Here is a 16,906-nt window from a genome sequence, read left to right as displayed (position 1 = left end):
GTTGTCAGGACAAGCCCCAGGACAAGAGGGCAGAACACCGGTCCTTTGGAAGCTCGCTTCATAAGCGGCTACACTGCAGTTACATGATGTACATACAGCCCGGCCTTTTACAGAAAGTACCCTTTTATTTGGTATGTTTGTTTTGATAGTCGTTTATTATTATTATTCTTTTTTAAATAAAGATATATGCTAGCTTATTAGCGACCAACATACTATTGCTACAAAGAGTCAAACGGTAGGAAACCGTTGTCAGAACTGTTGTCTTCTAGCAACTTAAAGAAGTCCAGACGCTTTTCTTTGCAAGCTCCTTTGACTACGATGACCTGGATGACTGAGAACCTTCACAGACACACCGTTGTCTTCATTATCTTCACGATTCAAGTTGAGTAAGTGGTACTGCTAACTTTACGTCAAAGCTCTCTAAGAAAGAAAGAAAAAGGGGGCACAATTTTGCTTAGCTGTCTAGGGTGATTAGATGTCTGCACAACATTTTTTTATTCCTTGTCCTCCTGCCCGTCTCACATCTAAAGACAGTGTCACACATTTTGACTGTATCTGCAGGACAAGCACTTTGTAAAGTCTATTTTTTACTCAGAAGGAAAGGCTTTTTTGTATTTATTGTAATTCTAGTCAGAACCAAGAAGACATTGTCTTGAATACAGTGGAAACAACCACATAGAAATTGAAGCAGCCAGTATATTCTAAGAAACAGAGGTTTTCTCTTTTTTTGCTAGTTATTTTTTAATTTTGCACAGAGAGGGAAATATGGTGGTAACAAAAAAGTTAAAATTGTCAGATACAACAGGTATCTGACAATCAGGAAAACAGGTATGCCAATCCACCAGTACATATGAACTGAAAACCAAAAAACAATTAGCAGCTGCAACGATGGTGAAATTGAAAAGAATACGACATTAAGCATCCTTTTATCTTCATCTTTTATCAAGAGAGTTGAAACTATAATATATTTAGCATATACATGATAAATGCCAGTGTTGTAAAATTGTTTTTTCCATTTGTTTGTTTTTTATTATTATCATTTTAAATTTAGATATGAACATTTCAAGCTACAAAGCTGACATGTCCCACTTTGTCCCACACAACAAACCCCATGTCTGCCCAACAACCAGTTTGGCGAGATCTGGTCAACCAAAGTGCTGATATTTTTACTTATATAAAAATAATAATAATACACTTATCTTCTGTTCAGGTATGTAAGTAAATAACTATAATTTGGAATCATAATAAAAACAAATAATACTATTTAATAGTAAACAGCAAATTTGTAAATTCATCGATAACATTGATAATTACATTTTAACATTAAAGTATAATTTTACTTAAATAGCTTGCACATGCTGGTGGATAAACCATTACAGAAACATAATTACCAACACTGTTAATTTTGGATTGGGTGGTGGTCTAATAAATCTTTTAAGCCGTTTATATGTAAAAATCATTTGATAAATGAAGTATTTCTCAATGCATTTCAACCTATGATCTAATGTTTATACATGGTCATATGATTTTAATGTTCCAGTGTGGGTGACACTCAATATATTTGATATACTGACTTATTAAATGGCTAAAAAAAGATTTTAAACACGCCTTTCTGAATGGTGGCGCTATTGCATAAACATGCCATTAGAGGGCGCTTTGGTAGAAATTCTTGATACTCAGGCATGACGTCGAAGTTTTTTTTAATGTATTTATTAGTGACCTACACGAGTCACGACCATGTGCTAATGTTCTATGTATAAGTCATAAGCTATCGTTCTAAATGGCCAGTCTTGTCCAGAAATGTCGTAGTTTCTAACTGACTTTCAATAAGGCATTTATAAATTCTAATGTAGTTTATTACATAGGTGAGGAACATTAATCGTCTCATTACCACGTGATTTTCTGCTGTCAAAATATGGGTCCTGGCACTCATGTGGACGTTATTTTGGCACGTATCACTCACTTAAACCTTGTTCTGAGACACACAGATGACTTTGATTTTGTGGGTGATGGGTGTAAGTGCAATGTTAGCGAGAAACTTGTTTTATCCAGATGTTCTGCACCATGTTTTTTCTCTAAAGCTGGAGCAGGATGAAGGCAGCCTTCCGACTTAACATTGTCAATTATTACTCACTTATACAAGTTCTAAAACAGTATTAAGCATTAATTAAATTAGGCCAGTGGTTACAACTGAAAGGGCTTTACAAAATGAGCCTTTATATGAAATGCTTCTGAAAACGACATAATCATATCTTTGTCCTGTTGTGTAACTGAAAACAATTTATGCTGTTTCCTGTTGCTTATATTATGTTACTTATAATCTTTCTATGCTTGCAGGTAAGACAGACAGACTGAGACTAAAATAATGTAAGAGTCTGTCCAGTATATCCTCTTGAAGAACACTATCTGACATTACTTTTAATGAATTCTAACCTGATATATGTTCATGTTGAAGGTCTGATCTAAAATACTACATGTCACTGTCTGTGACTGTGGGTGTCATGTTGGTGGGCCTGTCGTACACAATCTGTTTAGCCTCCCAGTGGATTTATGGTTGGCCTGACAAGCCTGGGTATAAGAAGTACATAGAAGCTCTTAATCCAAGGTAACTTTTAAAATACTTTAGATGTGTTCTCTGTTTTTATTTTGCATTTTTGTTCCACTCATTGAGCAGAGTCTGTTTTTAAGGTTTGTTTATGTGTTTGTGTTCTTAATCAGGCGAATATATCGTCTCAGCTTTGTTACGCTGGATCTTCTCAAATACCTGCGGTATGCCAGACTTTACTTTCAACTGAAGTCATGGTATAACGATGAGAGGAACCTTAAGTATTACGAAAAGGTATTTTAAGGATAACTTGCTGAGAAAATCTACCTGTTTTGTTGAAAAATTTGTCAGTAATCAGTTTGTTTGTGTGGACACTTAATAGGGCATCACATTTGGTCGCAGAGGCAACAAGCTGGACTTGTACCACCCTCCAAATGTAGACAAGTTAGAAGATATGCCATCACCAGTTGTAATATTTATCTATGGAGGTGCTTGGAGTTCAGGAGAAAGGTCCACTTACTGTTTACTGAGCAGGCAGATGGCTGAAGAACTGAAAGCAACTGTAATTTGTCCTGATTACTGCACATATCCAAAGGTGAGAGCTTCTGAACAACACAGTAAAAGCGGGGGGGGTTATTCAAATATTAAACTTCTAAACTACTCTTGGCTGACTCTCATCAACAGGGGAATGTTTTAGGGATGGTCCAAGATATCGCTGACTGCTTGATTTGGGTCCACGAGAATGGAGAGAAATTCAACTTTGACAAAGTAAGACAGCTTAGTATTATTTAAGTATTCTTTGGAACATGAATAATAAGCTGCCTATATCTGTACAATCAAACAAACCTCCTGAAATATAATTAATCAATAACAATAGCTACCATGACCCAAAATACTGACTTTTACAAATGTTACATATTCATATACATGCGTTTTTACAGATTAAGTAAATGTTTTATTTATTTTGTAGAATAATTCTGACAGCTTCTGCATCATGTCTTTTCCTATTTTTTAATTTTTGACACTGTTTTGGATTGTGACTGGTGGTTGAAGTGAAGTAATGTAACTTATTTATCATTATTTATTCAACATAAACTGGAAACAGATTTTTAGGTCTTGTTTAACCCTCTGAGCAGTAAAAATCTTCTTTTTGGTGTCGTTTCCACATGTTGATTAAAAACCACATCATCATACAGAAGTAGTTTGAATGATTTCCCGACCCTAGAAACTGAGCCGTGTAAGGAGGATTCAGCAAAATCTCAGGAGGGACACTCAGACCTTTCTCTCCATGCAAACGGCCCCAGTACAAGCTGGAGACTGTGGTTTGATAAAGTTAACAGAACCAAATTAATCTGACACCGTCCACCCCTTGGCTGTGTCCAATACCTACTGGTAATGATTTATTGCCAGCAAACCAAACCAAACTCTCGATATGGTTGTAAAGGGTTTGGATAACCTGGGCCAGATACACCATACTCCCAAAACAAACCCAAGAAAGACACCATGAGGAATGTGGTTGAACATGGTGAAATCTCAAAGTTCATAAAACACTTCTAGGCTAGTTGGGCAAACTCCCACATTACTTTCAGTCCTCAAGAGAATAAAGAGCTCTTCTAGTCTTCACAATCAGGATCAAAACCATATTGTTCCTGTAACCAAGGTCCACCTAACTGGCTCTCCTCTCTAATACCCTGGGACAGTCCTTCCAAGAAGCCTGACGGGTGTGATCCAGCAAGACAATTGCATAACCTGCAAAGCCTTAGGGAATCGTGGGTGAATCTCTACCACCAATGAGTTTTTTTTAACTACATCAGTGACCTTGCCCTCATTAATGTCTGAGTCCTCCTCTTCATTCCCAAACTCTGCTTTCAGCACCGAAGCAGTCAGTGGGATTGAGGAGGTCCCACAAGTCAACCAAGCTTCGGACTGCTTCTTCAGCTTGACTGGATTAAGGGTTATTCCTGTGACAGGTATCAGCCACCTTACAGCTGAAACCCTTTACAGCAGCTTCAGCAATGGTTTTGCAGAGCGTGGTTCACTTGGACTCAGTGTCCTTAGCATCTCTCAGAATGTTGTCGAAGTTCTGAAGTTGCCCCCAACGTACCTTCACTACACAAAGCGTGTGCAGCATGCTCCTGCATCACCTGATCCTAGTCATCACCAGGTGATCAGCTAATAGCTCAGTTTCCCTCCTCACCTATACGGCATGCTGCCACAGATCTGATGATACGATTACAAAATAAATCGCAGCGCGACCTAGGATGTCCTGGGACTAAGTGCATATATGAATGCTTTTATACTCATTCACAAATTGTTTGTTATAAACGTTAAAAAATACATATATCTAATCACATACAGCATGCTGTTCTGTTTTTTATAGGATAACATTGTATTAATTGGGCATTCAGCAGGTGCACATTTGTGTACACTCACCACACTGTTTCTTGTTGATACAAGAGAGGAGCTTTCCATAGAGCCAGACAAGCAGCAGGAAGTCTTCCTGTTAATAAGAGGAATTATTGGTAAGAAATGAAGTTCATCATCTAAAGAAATGTTTTTTAATTTTATACTAAACTTTCATGATGTAATATTTGCCACATACATAGCTAAATTATTGATGGAGATTGTAAAACACATTTTGAGCATTTTTAGCTAATCTGTGGTTCCTCTTCCTTTATTTATACTTTATAAGTTAGGTTAACTGTTTTATATTCTGGACAGGTCTGAGTGGCGTCTACAACACTGTGGAACATTATGAACATGAACAGAAACGAGGAATCGAATACCTCTCTGACATGCACAGAGCAATGACTGGTGTGGAAAACCTTCCATTCTACTCACCAACACACTTACTGAAGAAGCTCAGCCAGGACAAAGTCAGCAGGTGAAGAGAAAAGGATAAAAAATGGGTTTAAAACCAATTATAATTCTAAAATCTAGTGCATCAGTTATTTATTTGAAATGCAAACACACTACAGACATTTATTTACTACAGTCCTTTTTATTCTGACAGATTGCCTCCATTCGCCTTGCTCCATGGGACCAATGACATTGTCGTTCCTGCTGAATCTACCATGAGATTCTCTGAGCTTCTCACTTCGCGCTCTGTTAAGTTGTCATTGAATCTGCTTCCCAGAGCGAGCCACACTGATATCCCCGTTGACCTCATGGTGTCAAACAGACGCCTCTACCATCCAATCTACGGATACATCAACGAAGAGTTCAGAAAACTTCTGGGTACTTGCACATCATTAGAAAAACATTCAAAAATCTGTAATACATACTGAATGATCCATACATTTACGTTTTAGATACTTGTTCTTATACCTCAAATGAACCATTTAACTTTGAGTTTGGTTTAACACTTTCTGAGTTAATAACACTGTCATTATATTTTAACAATACTGTGATTGTGTGGGAGAGTTGTTCTCTACGATGCTTTCAAATAAATAATCACAAAGTAAAATAAGTTGTGGAGAAATGTGCGCTAGTAAGAATTGCACTGATACACAGTATTAAAAGTTGAATACAGTTAACAAATCTGTAGCTGTTGTTTAATTATCAAATTTGAGAATTTTCAAGTGTTTTATTTGATACTCTAAAAGTACGTGTATAATATATTGTAACAGCACATTAATAACCCAAGTTTTATTGACAAATGAAGTACAGTCATCATTTTTACACCTACTTGAAATTATTATGCCTAATATTCCAAAATTCAATGTTGTTACATCTTGTGATAGTGTTAAAATCTAACCCGTCACTCTTTTTGATATACATGTATTTACAGAGAGCAAAATATTTTGGGAAGTCTTGAATGATTAGCAATTTTTGAGCCAGTATAACTTTGAAACAGTACATAAATACCATCAGATTTTCACTGCAGAACAATAGTAACCATGTTCTGTAAAACTTAATTGCTTTAAAATGTTTGAATTTTGAGCATTATTTACAAAAAATGTGTGTCAAATGTTTGTACTGCAAGTAGAATAGAATAAAACTTTGGTCTGTATCAACTGTGCAGGAAATCAAAATAGTAAGACAAGGGGAATAAATAACCAACAAGAGGAATATGTACAAAACAAGGGGAAGGAGTTGGTTGGTGTATGGAGTCTGTGTGTGAGTGACCTGAGGGATGAGGCCACTCAGATCATGAATCAGACCATAGCTCAGATTGGTGGGTGGGTGGGGTGGAGGTGTGGGACTTGATTCACCTGAGGTATGAAATCTCTACACATCATATTCACTGTCTGGCCTTTGACGAGATAAACTGATCACGTTCTTGTATTTGCAAAAAAACTACACGAAAAAACACCTAAAGAAATAAAAGCTGTTGTGAGAAACTCCTGCCAAATATCAATGTCCTATAGTTTCAGCTGGTTTGGGAATATCAGATGACCTCAGGAGCTGGCTTGATTAATCCCTTGTTGGAGGGAGTTAAGTAATGCCAGTACTGTGCCAAGCAAGCTAAAAGGGCAATTAAAAAACAAAAAGCACCTTTTGAGAAAGACTTTGCCTTCTTCAAAATAATAATAATAATAATTGCTGGATCTGAACCACCAGAGGCAGCAAGACTGTTTTCAGATTGTGTGAATGGAGGTAAGTTTTGGGCTAGTAGAGCGTAGCTCACAAAGATGGCTTCATCTGAAGTGTAATCTGAAAAAAAAAAAAACTTTCCAGGTTACATAGTATATTCCTGGTAGATATGAATAAAACTGTAACATATGAAATTTCTTGCCTCAAGGTGCATTGTAAGGTAAGGTAGACCCTACAATAATAGATACAGAGAAAAACCCAACAATCAAATGACCCCCTATGAGCAAGCACTTTGGCGACAGTGGGAAGGAAAAACTCCCTTTCAACAGGAAGAAACCTCCAGCAGAACCAGGCTCAGCGAGGAGGGGCCATCTGCTGCGACATGCTGTGGACAAGAGCCAGAAATTAACAACAAGTGTGACTTAATGCAGAGAGGTCTATTAATGTTGAGTGAGAAAGGTGACTGAAAAGGAACTACTTGATGCAGCGTGGAAATCCCCCACCAATCTACACCTATTGCAGCATAACTAAGGGAGGATTCAGGGTCACCTGATCCAGCTCTAACTATATGCTTTAGCAAAAAGGAACGTTTTAAGCCTAATCTTAAAAGTAGAGTCTCTAGAGTGTCTGTCTCCTGAATCCAAACTGGAAGGTGGTTCCATAGAAGAGGGGCCTGAATTCTAAAGCAGTTGTGGTAATGGACTATATATAGTTCTACTATCATGAGCATTTTCCAGAATAATAATTGTAAATCCTATTTTAGTTCAAATAGATCCCCCCGGGTTCCTGTATTTGGCTACCTGGTATGTCATTCTACTAATAATAAAAGACCAATAATTTTAATGGACTTAATGACAAAACAAAAGCTAATGTATTCAGCTTACACCCACACAGAATCAGGAATGAATGTCAGGTGTTAATATGTTTATATCACTCTACATGACATAATTCAATTGATGATAGTGTTAAACTGTAAGTGACAAATGCTGTGAATAGTTACCACAGCATTCAGAATGGGCTGACTGTGCGCTCAGTGCAGCTGAATGGCTCTCATTCACTAAGTGGCTTCATTTCCACTGCAGCTTTACAAAAAGCACCTGGGACTCCCCACATTGTGGCAGACGGAGGAAGAACCACACACCAACTCAAGGCTTGAGGCTCCGCTCTGTGTGGCCAACTATAACAATAACCCTCAGGTTGGACAGTAGCTCTGCTTTCCTTGAATTGGCAGTGCTGAAGCGAAGGTTTTCCATGGTCAGGGCCAGCAAAACCCCTTAATTTATAGAGAATGTCTCTGATGCTAGATGGACATTAATACAACACAGAGGTGTAATAAATAGTTGCATTTGTAGGGATAATTTACTACAAACATATTACATTAGCACCGAACATTTCTGACAAAGCACTTTTATACAAGTACTCCCCCCCACGTCTAATTACTTCCTCTCTAACGGATCAGAGAGTAAGGCAGGGTTCAGTGTTTTGCCCGGTACTTTGGCTAGAATATCCCTGATTTGTGTAGTCCTTAAAGCTTTAAACCACTAATGATGATACTTCCTTTTATCTTTCCATCTTAACTCACTATCGTCTTCTAGCTTCAGTCTCTGAACAGATTTGACTGAAAATTTTTTGTTGCAAGTGACATAATTCTACCCCCCTCTAGTGGCCATACACTGCCAGTGCTCATATTTTATGTACTGATAAATTACTTATGGACAGTGGCCGATTAATGTAGGAAAGTTACCACAAATACCTCTGATCTTTATTATGAGTTATTGTATGGTTATTAAATGGCACCTGCAAGATAATTATACTTCTGCTCTCACTACTTTATTTTGGGATTTAGTATTTTGTCCAACAAACAAAGGACACATTTAGGATCATTAAAAGCTGTATCAGTTTTGAAGAAAGACCACAGATTTTTTTTTTTCTAATTGTCAAATATATTCATTCAATTTAATTTCAATTTAATTTTATTTATAAAGTATACATATACTCTTCATAGTAAACATTTGCCAGTCGTTTACGTGAATCAGCATTGATTCACACAGAAATGAAGAATGAAAGTTGATGAATGAATAAAAAACTGGATAAATTAGCCAAACATTACCAAACCAAAGCCAGCTCCAGCAGTTTGGAATGGTTGGAGCTGCAGATGGAAGAAAATACATTAAAATTTGAAATGAAACACCCTTAATGAATTTCCAACAGCCTTTTAGGGAGGAACCAACCATTTAAAAGTGGCTGTTCTCACACCCCAAACAGCACTGGAAATGAATACATTTCAATGTTATGATGTGTGATGTGAAAAAACAACAACATTTTAGTGACCTAAAGTAAAAAATTAAAAAATAGACCTTCGGAAAAAATATAACTGAAATCATTTTGAGAACTTAAGAAACTAACTAAAATAAAGTAAATTAAAATAAAGATGGCGTATCCTCAGTTTTGATATTTGTTCATTTGGAAAAATTTGTTTTCACAAACTGCAAGATTAGGGTTTTATTGATATTTCAAGTGAGGCTTTGGGTGTCTAAACGCCTGTGAGCCAACTGCTTTCTAAAATTCTGCTTAAACTGTAATATCTATGCTCATTTATCTTGCCTCTGGTATTTGTTAGAAATAAAATAATAAGTAATAAAGACTAAAACTAAGTAAAGAAACAAAAAGTCAAAATAAGATTAAAATAATGGTAGGAACATGCAAAAACTATAATGCCTTTTGTTTTTTATATTAAAATAATTTAATTGTTGTCTGAAGATAATATTGATCCATTTGGGCAGGAGATGGGGACCTTTTTTATTTTTATTTAATGCCTAAGTCTTTAATCTTGTCAAACTGAATGACGCACTGGCAGACAGACAGAGCTGACCGCTCAGTGAAAATGACGAATCTGCGGATGCAACATCTGGAGCACGGGGAGTGGAATCTGTAAATAAATCTAACCACCAAAAACCAGTTAACGTGGAACACCCTGCGTGAAAACGGGGCACAAACGTGGGGCAGGTCTGTAAATGTAAATATGAATTGTAACACTTTTCCCATTTCCATAATCTGCTGATATGATATGATTGGGCTGTTAAACCTACAGGGGAACTACGAACATTATGGTGCTGTACTATCGAGTTGTCTTGCATGAAGACCACAGATAAGCGCCATAAATCAAACTCATGTCAGGTCTAATGGGTCGAAGTGCGTTTAAGGTTCGCTTACATTACCCTTTCTAAAATCTGTTGCCGTGTTGCGAGCCTTTTGAATTGTCGTGAATTGATTTACACTTCGGGTAAGCTGGGACAAGAAATGGAATTTCAACTTTTGCATTGAAGTTGTTTGTTTTTCTTCTGTGGTTCTCGTTTACTTGACCTGCATGAAACAACACAGTATGAACGTTGACATGTGCTTCAGTCATCCGCAGTGACATTATTAAGTGCAGGTGGGTTCTCTTCACTGCTCTTCTTCTTTTTTATATATATATATAGAGAGAGATATATATTTAGTTTTTGTTTGCATTTGTCCTCCACCTCTACTCATTCGCCCAACGAGGTCGTGACAGAGAAGACAAACGTACTTTGGCAACAAAACGTCCAACGGTAGGAGAACTGCGAAAATACGTGACAGAAAACTTATATTAAATTCCATACCAGAACTATTTGATATACAGATCGCGTTTATCAGTTTATTATCAAGAGTTATTAAGTGCTCTTATGATTTTTAAAATTATTCTCGAGTGAAAGCGCCTTTCTGAATGCTGGTACGTCCTATAAAACCCCACTAGAGAGTGCTGTGGTACAATTTTAAGGACAACCATCACTAAGCTATTCCAATTCTTTATGAAAGCTATTCATAAGTAAATGGTTTTGTGTTTGTGAATTATGTAAAAAGCCATGTACTAATGTTCTGAAAGTCCTAAGCCATTAAATACAAATATACACATCAGCCAACTTTAATAAGTGCCTTCAAATTTGCCTTCAAATGGACCAAGCAGCCAAGAACGTCCAAGCACAGATATAATCTTTAAATTATGTTTTTTTTTTATTATATCCCAGAAAAGATAAGAGGTTATTTCAAAAATACACAATAATAGAAATAAGCTATTTTAAGAACTATGTAGGCCTATAAAAGAGGTAAACTAAACAGACTTCTACTCAAAAAATATCATAACTCAACAAACTGACCTATTTAGTAACTGAATAAACCTTCTTTTAGCATCAGATTTTGTTTTGGGGTATTTCGGTGGGCCTATGTGAAATGTAGCTTCAGTTTCCTGTTCTTAACTTATGTGGTCTGCTGCTGCTGTAGCTCATCTGCTTCAAGTTTCAACCTGCTGTGCTCTTCTGCATACCTTGGCTATAATGAGTGGCTATTTGAATTACTGTTGTCTTCCTATCAACTCAAAGCAGTCTGTCCATTCTTCTTTGACCTCTGACATCAAGTAGACATTTTCACCCAGAGAAACTCAAGACTTTCAGTCTGCCTTGAAGCATTCCAAGGGTGTATAGTATACCCAGAACATGGTTGAGACACATCTCTCGGCTGGCCTGGGAACAACTCAGCGTTTCTCCGGATAAGCTGAAGAAGGTGGCTGGGGAGGGGGAAGTTTGTGCTCTCTGCTTAGGCTACTGTCCCCACAACTTGACCCTGACTAAGCAGAAGAGGATGGATGGACGAACAGATGGAAAAATATTCTCTGCAAACTCCAGAGAAACCCGAGAGATTGTTGTGTGGAAAAATCCCAGTAAATCCCAGTGAGTCCCCGGAGTTTTTGAACTTCTCAGACCAGTCCTTCTGGCACCAATAACCAAGCCGCATTCAAAGTCACTTAAATCACTTTTCTTCTTCATTCTGATGCCCAGTTTTAATGTTGTGGCTCACTTCATGAGCCACAACATTAATTAAAACCCTGTGAAAGATGTAGTGAAAAATGTCATCATCATCATCACATCACGATGCAGTTTTCTGGTGTCAAAATTTTGGTCCTGTCATTTATGTGGATTTTTCTTTGAATGTCCACTCCACTCATCATGCACTCAAGCCTTTTTGCCTCTGATGCTTAGTTTGATCCTTTGTGCACAGAAGGAGGGTGAATGAAGCATCAAATAACTCGTTTTTATGTGCATGTGAAATGAGACTAAAGCAGAAAGCCTGGGTTAACAGAAAAAGACCTAATATTGTTAATAATTACGGCTTAAGTAAAACATTATTAAATTAAGTAGTTACAACTAAAAGTCTTTACAAAATGAGCTTTAATATGACACACTTCTGAAAACTGCAATCGTAACTTTGTGCCATCATTTCTCTGAAAACAATTTATACTGTTTTCTATTACTTATGTTTTGTTACTTATAATTTATATTTTTTATGTTTGCAGGTAGGAAAGATAAAGCCATAAAGAATGTAAGATCCTAAGTATAATGCAAAAGTTAAGTATATCCTCTTGAAGATCACAAACTAAGTGTACTTTTAATGAATCTTAACATAATATATGTTGCTTTTAAAGGTCTGATATAAAATATTACATGTCACTGTCTGTGACTGTGGGTGTCATGTTGGTGGGCCTGCTCTACTCCATCTGTTTAGCCTGTCAGTGGATTTATGGTTGGCCTGACAAGCCTGGGTATAAGAAGTACATAGAAGCTCTTAATCCAAGGTAACTTTTAAAATAATTTACACATGTTCCTTTATTGTCTTTTGTTTTGGTTGATGTTTTTGTTTTATTGGCCCACTCATTGAGCAGTATGTTTGTAATTTTCATTTACGCTTTTGGCCTCTTCATCAGGCGAATATATCGTCTGACCCTCACTACACTGGATCTTCTCAAATACCTGCAGTATTGGAAAGTTTACTTTCAGCTGAAGTCATGGTATAACGATGAGAGGAATCTAAAGTATTATGAAAAGGTAGGTTAAGGATAACTCACTGAGAAAATCTACCTGTTTTCTTGATTATTATTTACAATCAATGACGTTATCAGTTGAGTTAGTGCTGAAGAACGTGTGAATAATCAGTTTGTTTGTGTGGACGCTTGACAGGGCATCACGTTTGGCCGCAGAGGCAACAAGCTGGACTTATACCACCCTCCAAATGTAAGGAAGCTGCCATCACCGGCGGTAGTATTTGTCTACGGAGGTGCATGGGGCACAGGAGAAAGGTCCACTTACTGTTTACTGGGGAGTCGGATGGCTGAAGAACTGAAAGCAACTGTAATTTGTCCTGATTACTGCACATATCCAAAGGTGAGAGATTTTAAACAACACACAGTAATCACAAGGATGTTATGAGTCATAACATCCTTGAATCACAACTTATGAATGATAATATTTTATCGCATATGTGTGTTAGTTGATAAAATACATATTGAATTTAAATTAGGTAAACCAAAAATGTAAATTTACAGGACAAAGATCAACTTTCATTTTAAATAATAAAGTTGTTTCTAAACTGACTCTTGGTTGACTGTGATTGTCAGGGGAATGTTTTAGGGATGGTCCAAGATATCACTGACTGCTTGATTTGGGCCCACCAGAATGGAGAGAAATTCAACTTTGACAAAGTAAGACAGCTTAGTATTATTTAACCTCCTAGGACCTGGCGTCCACATATGTGGACATCACATTTTGGGTTATTTAGACCAAAATACTTAATTTTGCTCTACAAGCGCCTGATATCCACTCACGAGGACATTATACTGCTACTGTTCTATCAAGATTTTAAATGAATATCCTCATATGCGGCTCTTATTTTTCTTAAAAACAAAAATAAGGTAAAAAAAAAAAATCTGGTAATTCTTTGTTTTTACATTCATTGGGCCCCAATATGCCCAAATATCAAAGAAAAATTAAAAATGCATGTCGTGGAAGAGTTCGGGTCTTAGGAGGTTAAGGATTCTTTATAAAAATTAATAATGAACCAGTTACCTCTGTGCTAGGCACAGAGCTAGGCATGCAAGGACTCCTGATATTCTGATATTTACCAACTTCCTCACTGCCCAGGGAAAACTCTAAAACACTGCTGCTCAGCTGTGTCGGTCTAGAATTAAAGCAGTGCTAAGTTTTGAGCCCCTGTATACAGACTAATCATGCTTGTACTTTATCTTCGTCAGAGCCTTTTTAAAAATAAAATCATTGTGTATCTGTGCATTAACTTAATCTTCAGTAGGTAAAAATGTATAATCACGTACAGCATGCTGTTCTGTGTTGTATTTTTTTTTTATAGGACAACATTGTATTAATTGGGCATTCAGCAGGTGCACATTTGTGTACACTCACCACACTGTTTCTTGTTGATACAAGAGAGGAGCTTTCCATAGAGCCAGGCAAGCAGCAGGAAGTCTTGCTCTCGATAAGAGGAATTATTGGTAAGAAATGAAGTTCATCATTTAATATTAGTATTTGTTTTCCATAATGGTCTTCCCCTACAGTGATTCAATATATACACATTTCAATATTGTGATGTTTGTCTCACTCTTTGTATATTACCAGATTGTATTATAGTCTACCTGAGCACTCAAAGACTTTGTGTAACTTGCCTCATTCAAGCACTCCCACAAACATTATTTTTCTATGTCTAAGTGCTTTTTTATCTAATATTCACACTGTGATGAACGCATCAGAGATATTTGTGCAGACTGAGCCAACCAGGGATCAAACCACCAACTATCTGATTAGCAGATGACCTGTTCTGTCTCCTAAGCTACAGACACATTTACTCATATTACTATTTTATTATAAGTACTTCATATTTTCACTTTTAAAAAATATGAAAATTAACAACTTAATCAAAAAATGACCTTTTTCTTTCCTGTTATTCTTAATAAGGTAGACTAATTGTTTTATATCCACCGGACAGGTCTGAGCGGCGTCTACAACATCGTGGACCATTATGAGCATGAACAGAAACGAGGAGTTGAACGAGTGTCCCCCATGCACAAAGCGATGAATGGTGTGGAAAACCTTCCATACTACTCACCAACACACTTACTAAAGAAGCTCAGCCAGGACAAAGTCAACAGGTAAGTGGAAAAGGATAAAAAAATGGGTTTAACACCAGTTCTGAAATCTAATACATCAATTCTTTATTGGAAACACAAACACACTACAGACATTTATTTACTACAGTCCTTTTTATTCTGACAGATTGCCTCCATTCGCTTTGCTCCATGGGACCAATGACATTATGGTTCCTGCTGAATCTACCATAAGATTCTCTGAGCTTCTCACTTTGCGCTCTGTTAAGATGTCATTGAATGTTCTTCATGGAGTCGCCCACACTGAGACTGCTGTTGATCTCATGGTGTTAAACAGACGCCTCTACCGTCCAATCTACAGATACATCAAAGAAGAGTTTAGAAAATTTCTGGGTACCTGCTGACTGCATGTGATTAGAAAAGTATTCACACAGCTCCAGTATGTGCTGAATTGTACTGTACTGTAAATTAAAATCAACCATTTAATTATGAGTTTGACTTGATTCTCTGAAGCTCTGATTTTATAAAACTAATATGATATTTTTAACAGTACTTTAATTATTTTGGAGAGATGCTCTTTATAGTGCTGTCAAATAAGTAATCACAAAGTCAAATCAATTATAGAACAGTAGGGTTTATTAGGAAGCTACACACAATATTCAAATCCAGTTACAAAATACCTATTATTGAATTAAATATTACATTCAAATGTTATCTTGTGTTAACATGTCATTACTTATTATTATTGCTTCACTTGCAACCAAAAACATCATAAATGTTTTAAGATCTTCAATGCAGACTAAAAAACCCAAACTTGATTGCCTTAAAATGTAAAAGTTCTAAATCTTATTTACAAAGATTGAATGCTAGATGTATATTATGTGTGTATTTACATGTAAGGACAGTAACAAGCACTTGTTACATTCATGCTTAACAGCCTTACAAACATTTGAATCTCACTGAGTAAAAACCGGGAAAGAAAACACAGAGATGATGTGTGCTAAACTGCACATTTTACAACATTCAAAGTTTTTTTTTTCTATGGACTCATGCTTGGAATACCAAATAGCCATAATTTCCCTCAATAGTTTATGATGTTTAAGTGTGTCTGCCTAGTGTTATGTTAAGCTGAGTCTTGTGAGCTAGTCAAACAAAGAAATGATTTAGAGTAGCTGTTCCCAAATACTGTGCCATAAGGGAAGTCCAGGTGTTCTCTGGGATTCTTCTGTCAACCAAATATTATTATACATGGGGAAAAAAGTAATAACTGGCATTTAAACACACTATATTAGTACACCAGATTCCCTGACATATAACCAGGAGGTAAAACTGATCACCTCCTCCTGTCTGTAAACACGCACACAAGCACAAGTAAAACACCTGAAAACTGTCAACAGAAAACACTTGGCCATATTAAGCCAATTTTCTTTAGATATTAAAACAGTTGTGCCTTGAAACTTTTAGCCCTTTAAGGTGGCTTGGGCACAAATGTTTAAAACAAACAAACAAACTGATTCCAAGCGCTTTGCAAATGCTTTCCCCCTTTTGGCAATGGTCATTTAATTCTTTAGTTCTCTTATCAGCAGCATTTTCCCCAATAATTAGTTTAAATTAGGCTTTGGTTAAAATAGATTCCCAGATATTGGGTTAAACGTGACTGCATTTTAATAACGGCGAATGACTCTAATTCAGCTTCACTGTGTGCTCACCAAATGTCTGTTTACATTTTCAATCTTTGTTTCCACTTGCCGCCGTTTGCTTGAATAACCCTGCAGCGTTTACCCTCGCTCCTGGCTTTTATTTTGAAATTCCCCGTGCACGCACGCGCACGAGGCGGAGTTTGGCGAGGGTCAGTTGGAGCT

At 36.8% G+C, this 16,906-nt stretch overlaps 2 protein-coding genes across 5 annotated transcripts; both read left to right on the top strand.

The window, feature by feature from the left end:
• LOC146562849 (uncharacterized) lies at positions 1–6,872 on the top strand. Of its 4 annotated transcripts, XM_085295075.1 has the most exons (11): positions 1–131; positions 270–386; positions 1,052–1,210; positions 2,338–2,367; positions 2,456–2,605; positions 2,719–2,839; positions 2,928–3,140; positions 3,230–3,313; positions 4,926–5,067; positions 5,267–5,429; positions 5,559–6,872. In XM_085295075.1, coding segments are annotated over exons 4-11 (1,149 nt in total). In that variant the 5' UTR covers positions 1–131; positions 270–386; positions 1,052–1,210; positions 2,338–2,365; the 3' UTR covers positions 5,833–6,872. The 4 variants fall into 4 exon arrangements, with proteins under 4 accessions (XP_085151201.1, XP_085151198.1, XP_085151200.1 ...); XM_085295072.1 differs by lacking the exon at positions 1,052–1,210; XM_085295074.1 differs by lacking the exon at positions 1,052–1,210 and having other exon boundaries at positions 14–381.
• Positions 6,873–10,039: 3,167 nt separating this feature from the next.
• LOC146562848 (uncharacterized) lies at positions 10,040–15,720 on the top strand. The gene is made up of 8 exons (XM_085295070.1): positions 10,040–10,087; positions 12,579–12,728; positions 12,858–12,978; positions 13,111–13,314; positions 13,548–13,631; positions 14,294–14,435; positions 14,927–15,089; positions 15,214–15,720. The coding sequence occupies exons 2-8, from the start codon at positions 12,598–12,600 to the stop codon at positions 15,446–15,448; spliced, it is 1,080 nt and encodes a 359-aa protein (XP_085151196.1). The 5' UTR covers positions 10,040–10,087; positions 12,579–12,597; the 3' UTR covers positions 15,449–15,720.
• The last annotated feature ends 1,186 nt before the right edge of the window (positions 15,721–16,906 follow it).

The sequence above is a fragment of the Mchenga conophoros genome, linkage group LG12 (assembly GCF_057382185.1).
Source record: "Mchenga conophoros isolate Kocher_MC1m ecotype Shallow Benthic linkage group LG12, M_conophoros_male_GT1.1, whole genome shotgun sequence".
In the NCBI taxonomy this organism is placed as follows: domain Eukaryota; kingdom Metazoa; phylum Chordata; class Actinopteri; order Cichliformes; family Cichlidae; genus Mchenga; species Mchenga conophoros.
This window is presented reverse-complemented; position numbering and strand designations above follow the sequence as displayed.

Coding starts and splice junctions, on each gene's coding strand:
- LOC146562849 (XM_085295072.1), top strand. Junction 2,840..2,927: donor ACCTTAAGTATTACGAAAAG/GTATTTTAAGGA, acceptor GACACTTAATAG/GGCATCACATTTGGTCGCAG. Junction 5,430..5,558: donor AGCCAGGACAAAGTCAGCAG/GTGAAGAGAAAA, acceptor TTATTCTGACAG/ATTGCCTCCATTCGCCTTGC.
- LOC146562848 (XM_085295070.1), top strand. CDS start 12,598: ATGTCACTGTCTGTGACTGTGGGTGTCATGTTGGTGGGCCTGCTCTAC. Junction 13,315..13,547: donor ATTACTGCACATATCCAAAG/GTGAGAGATTTT, acceptor TGTGATTGTCAG/GGGAATGTTTTAGGGATGGT. Junction 14,436..14,926: donor CTCGATAAGAGGAATTATTG/GTAAGAAATGAA, acceptor TCCACCGGACAG/GTCTGAGCGGCGTCTACAAC.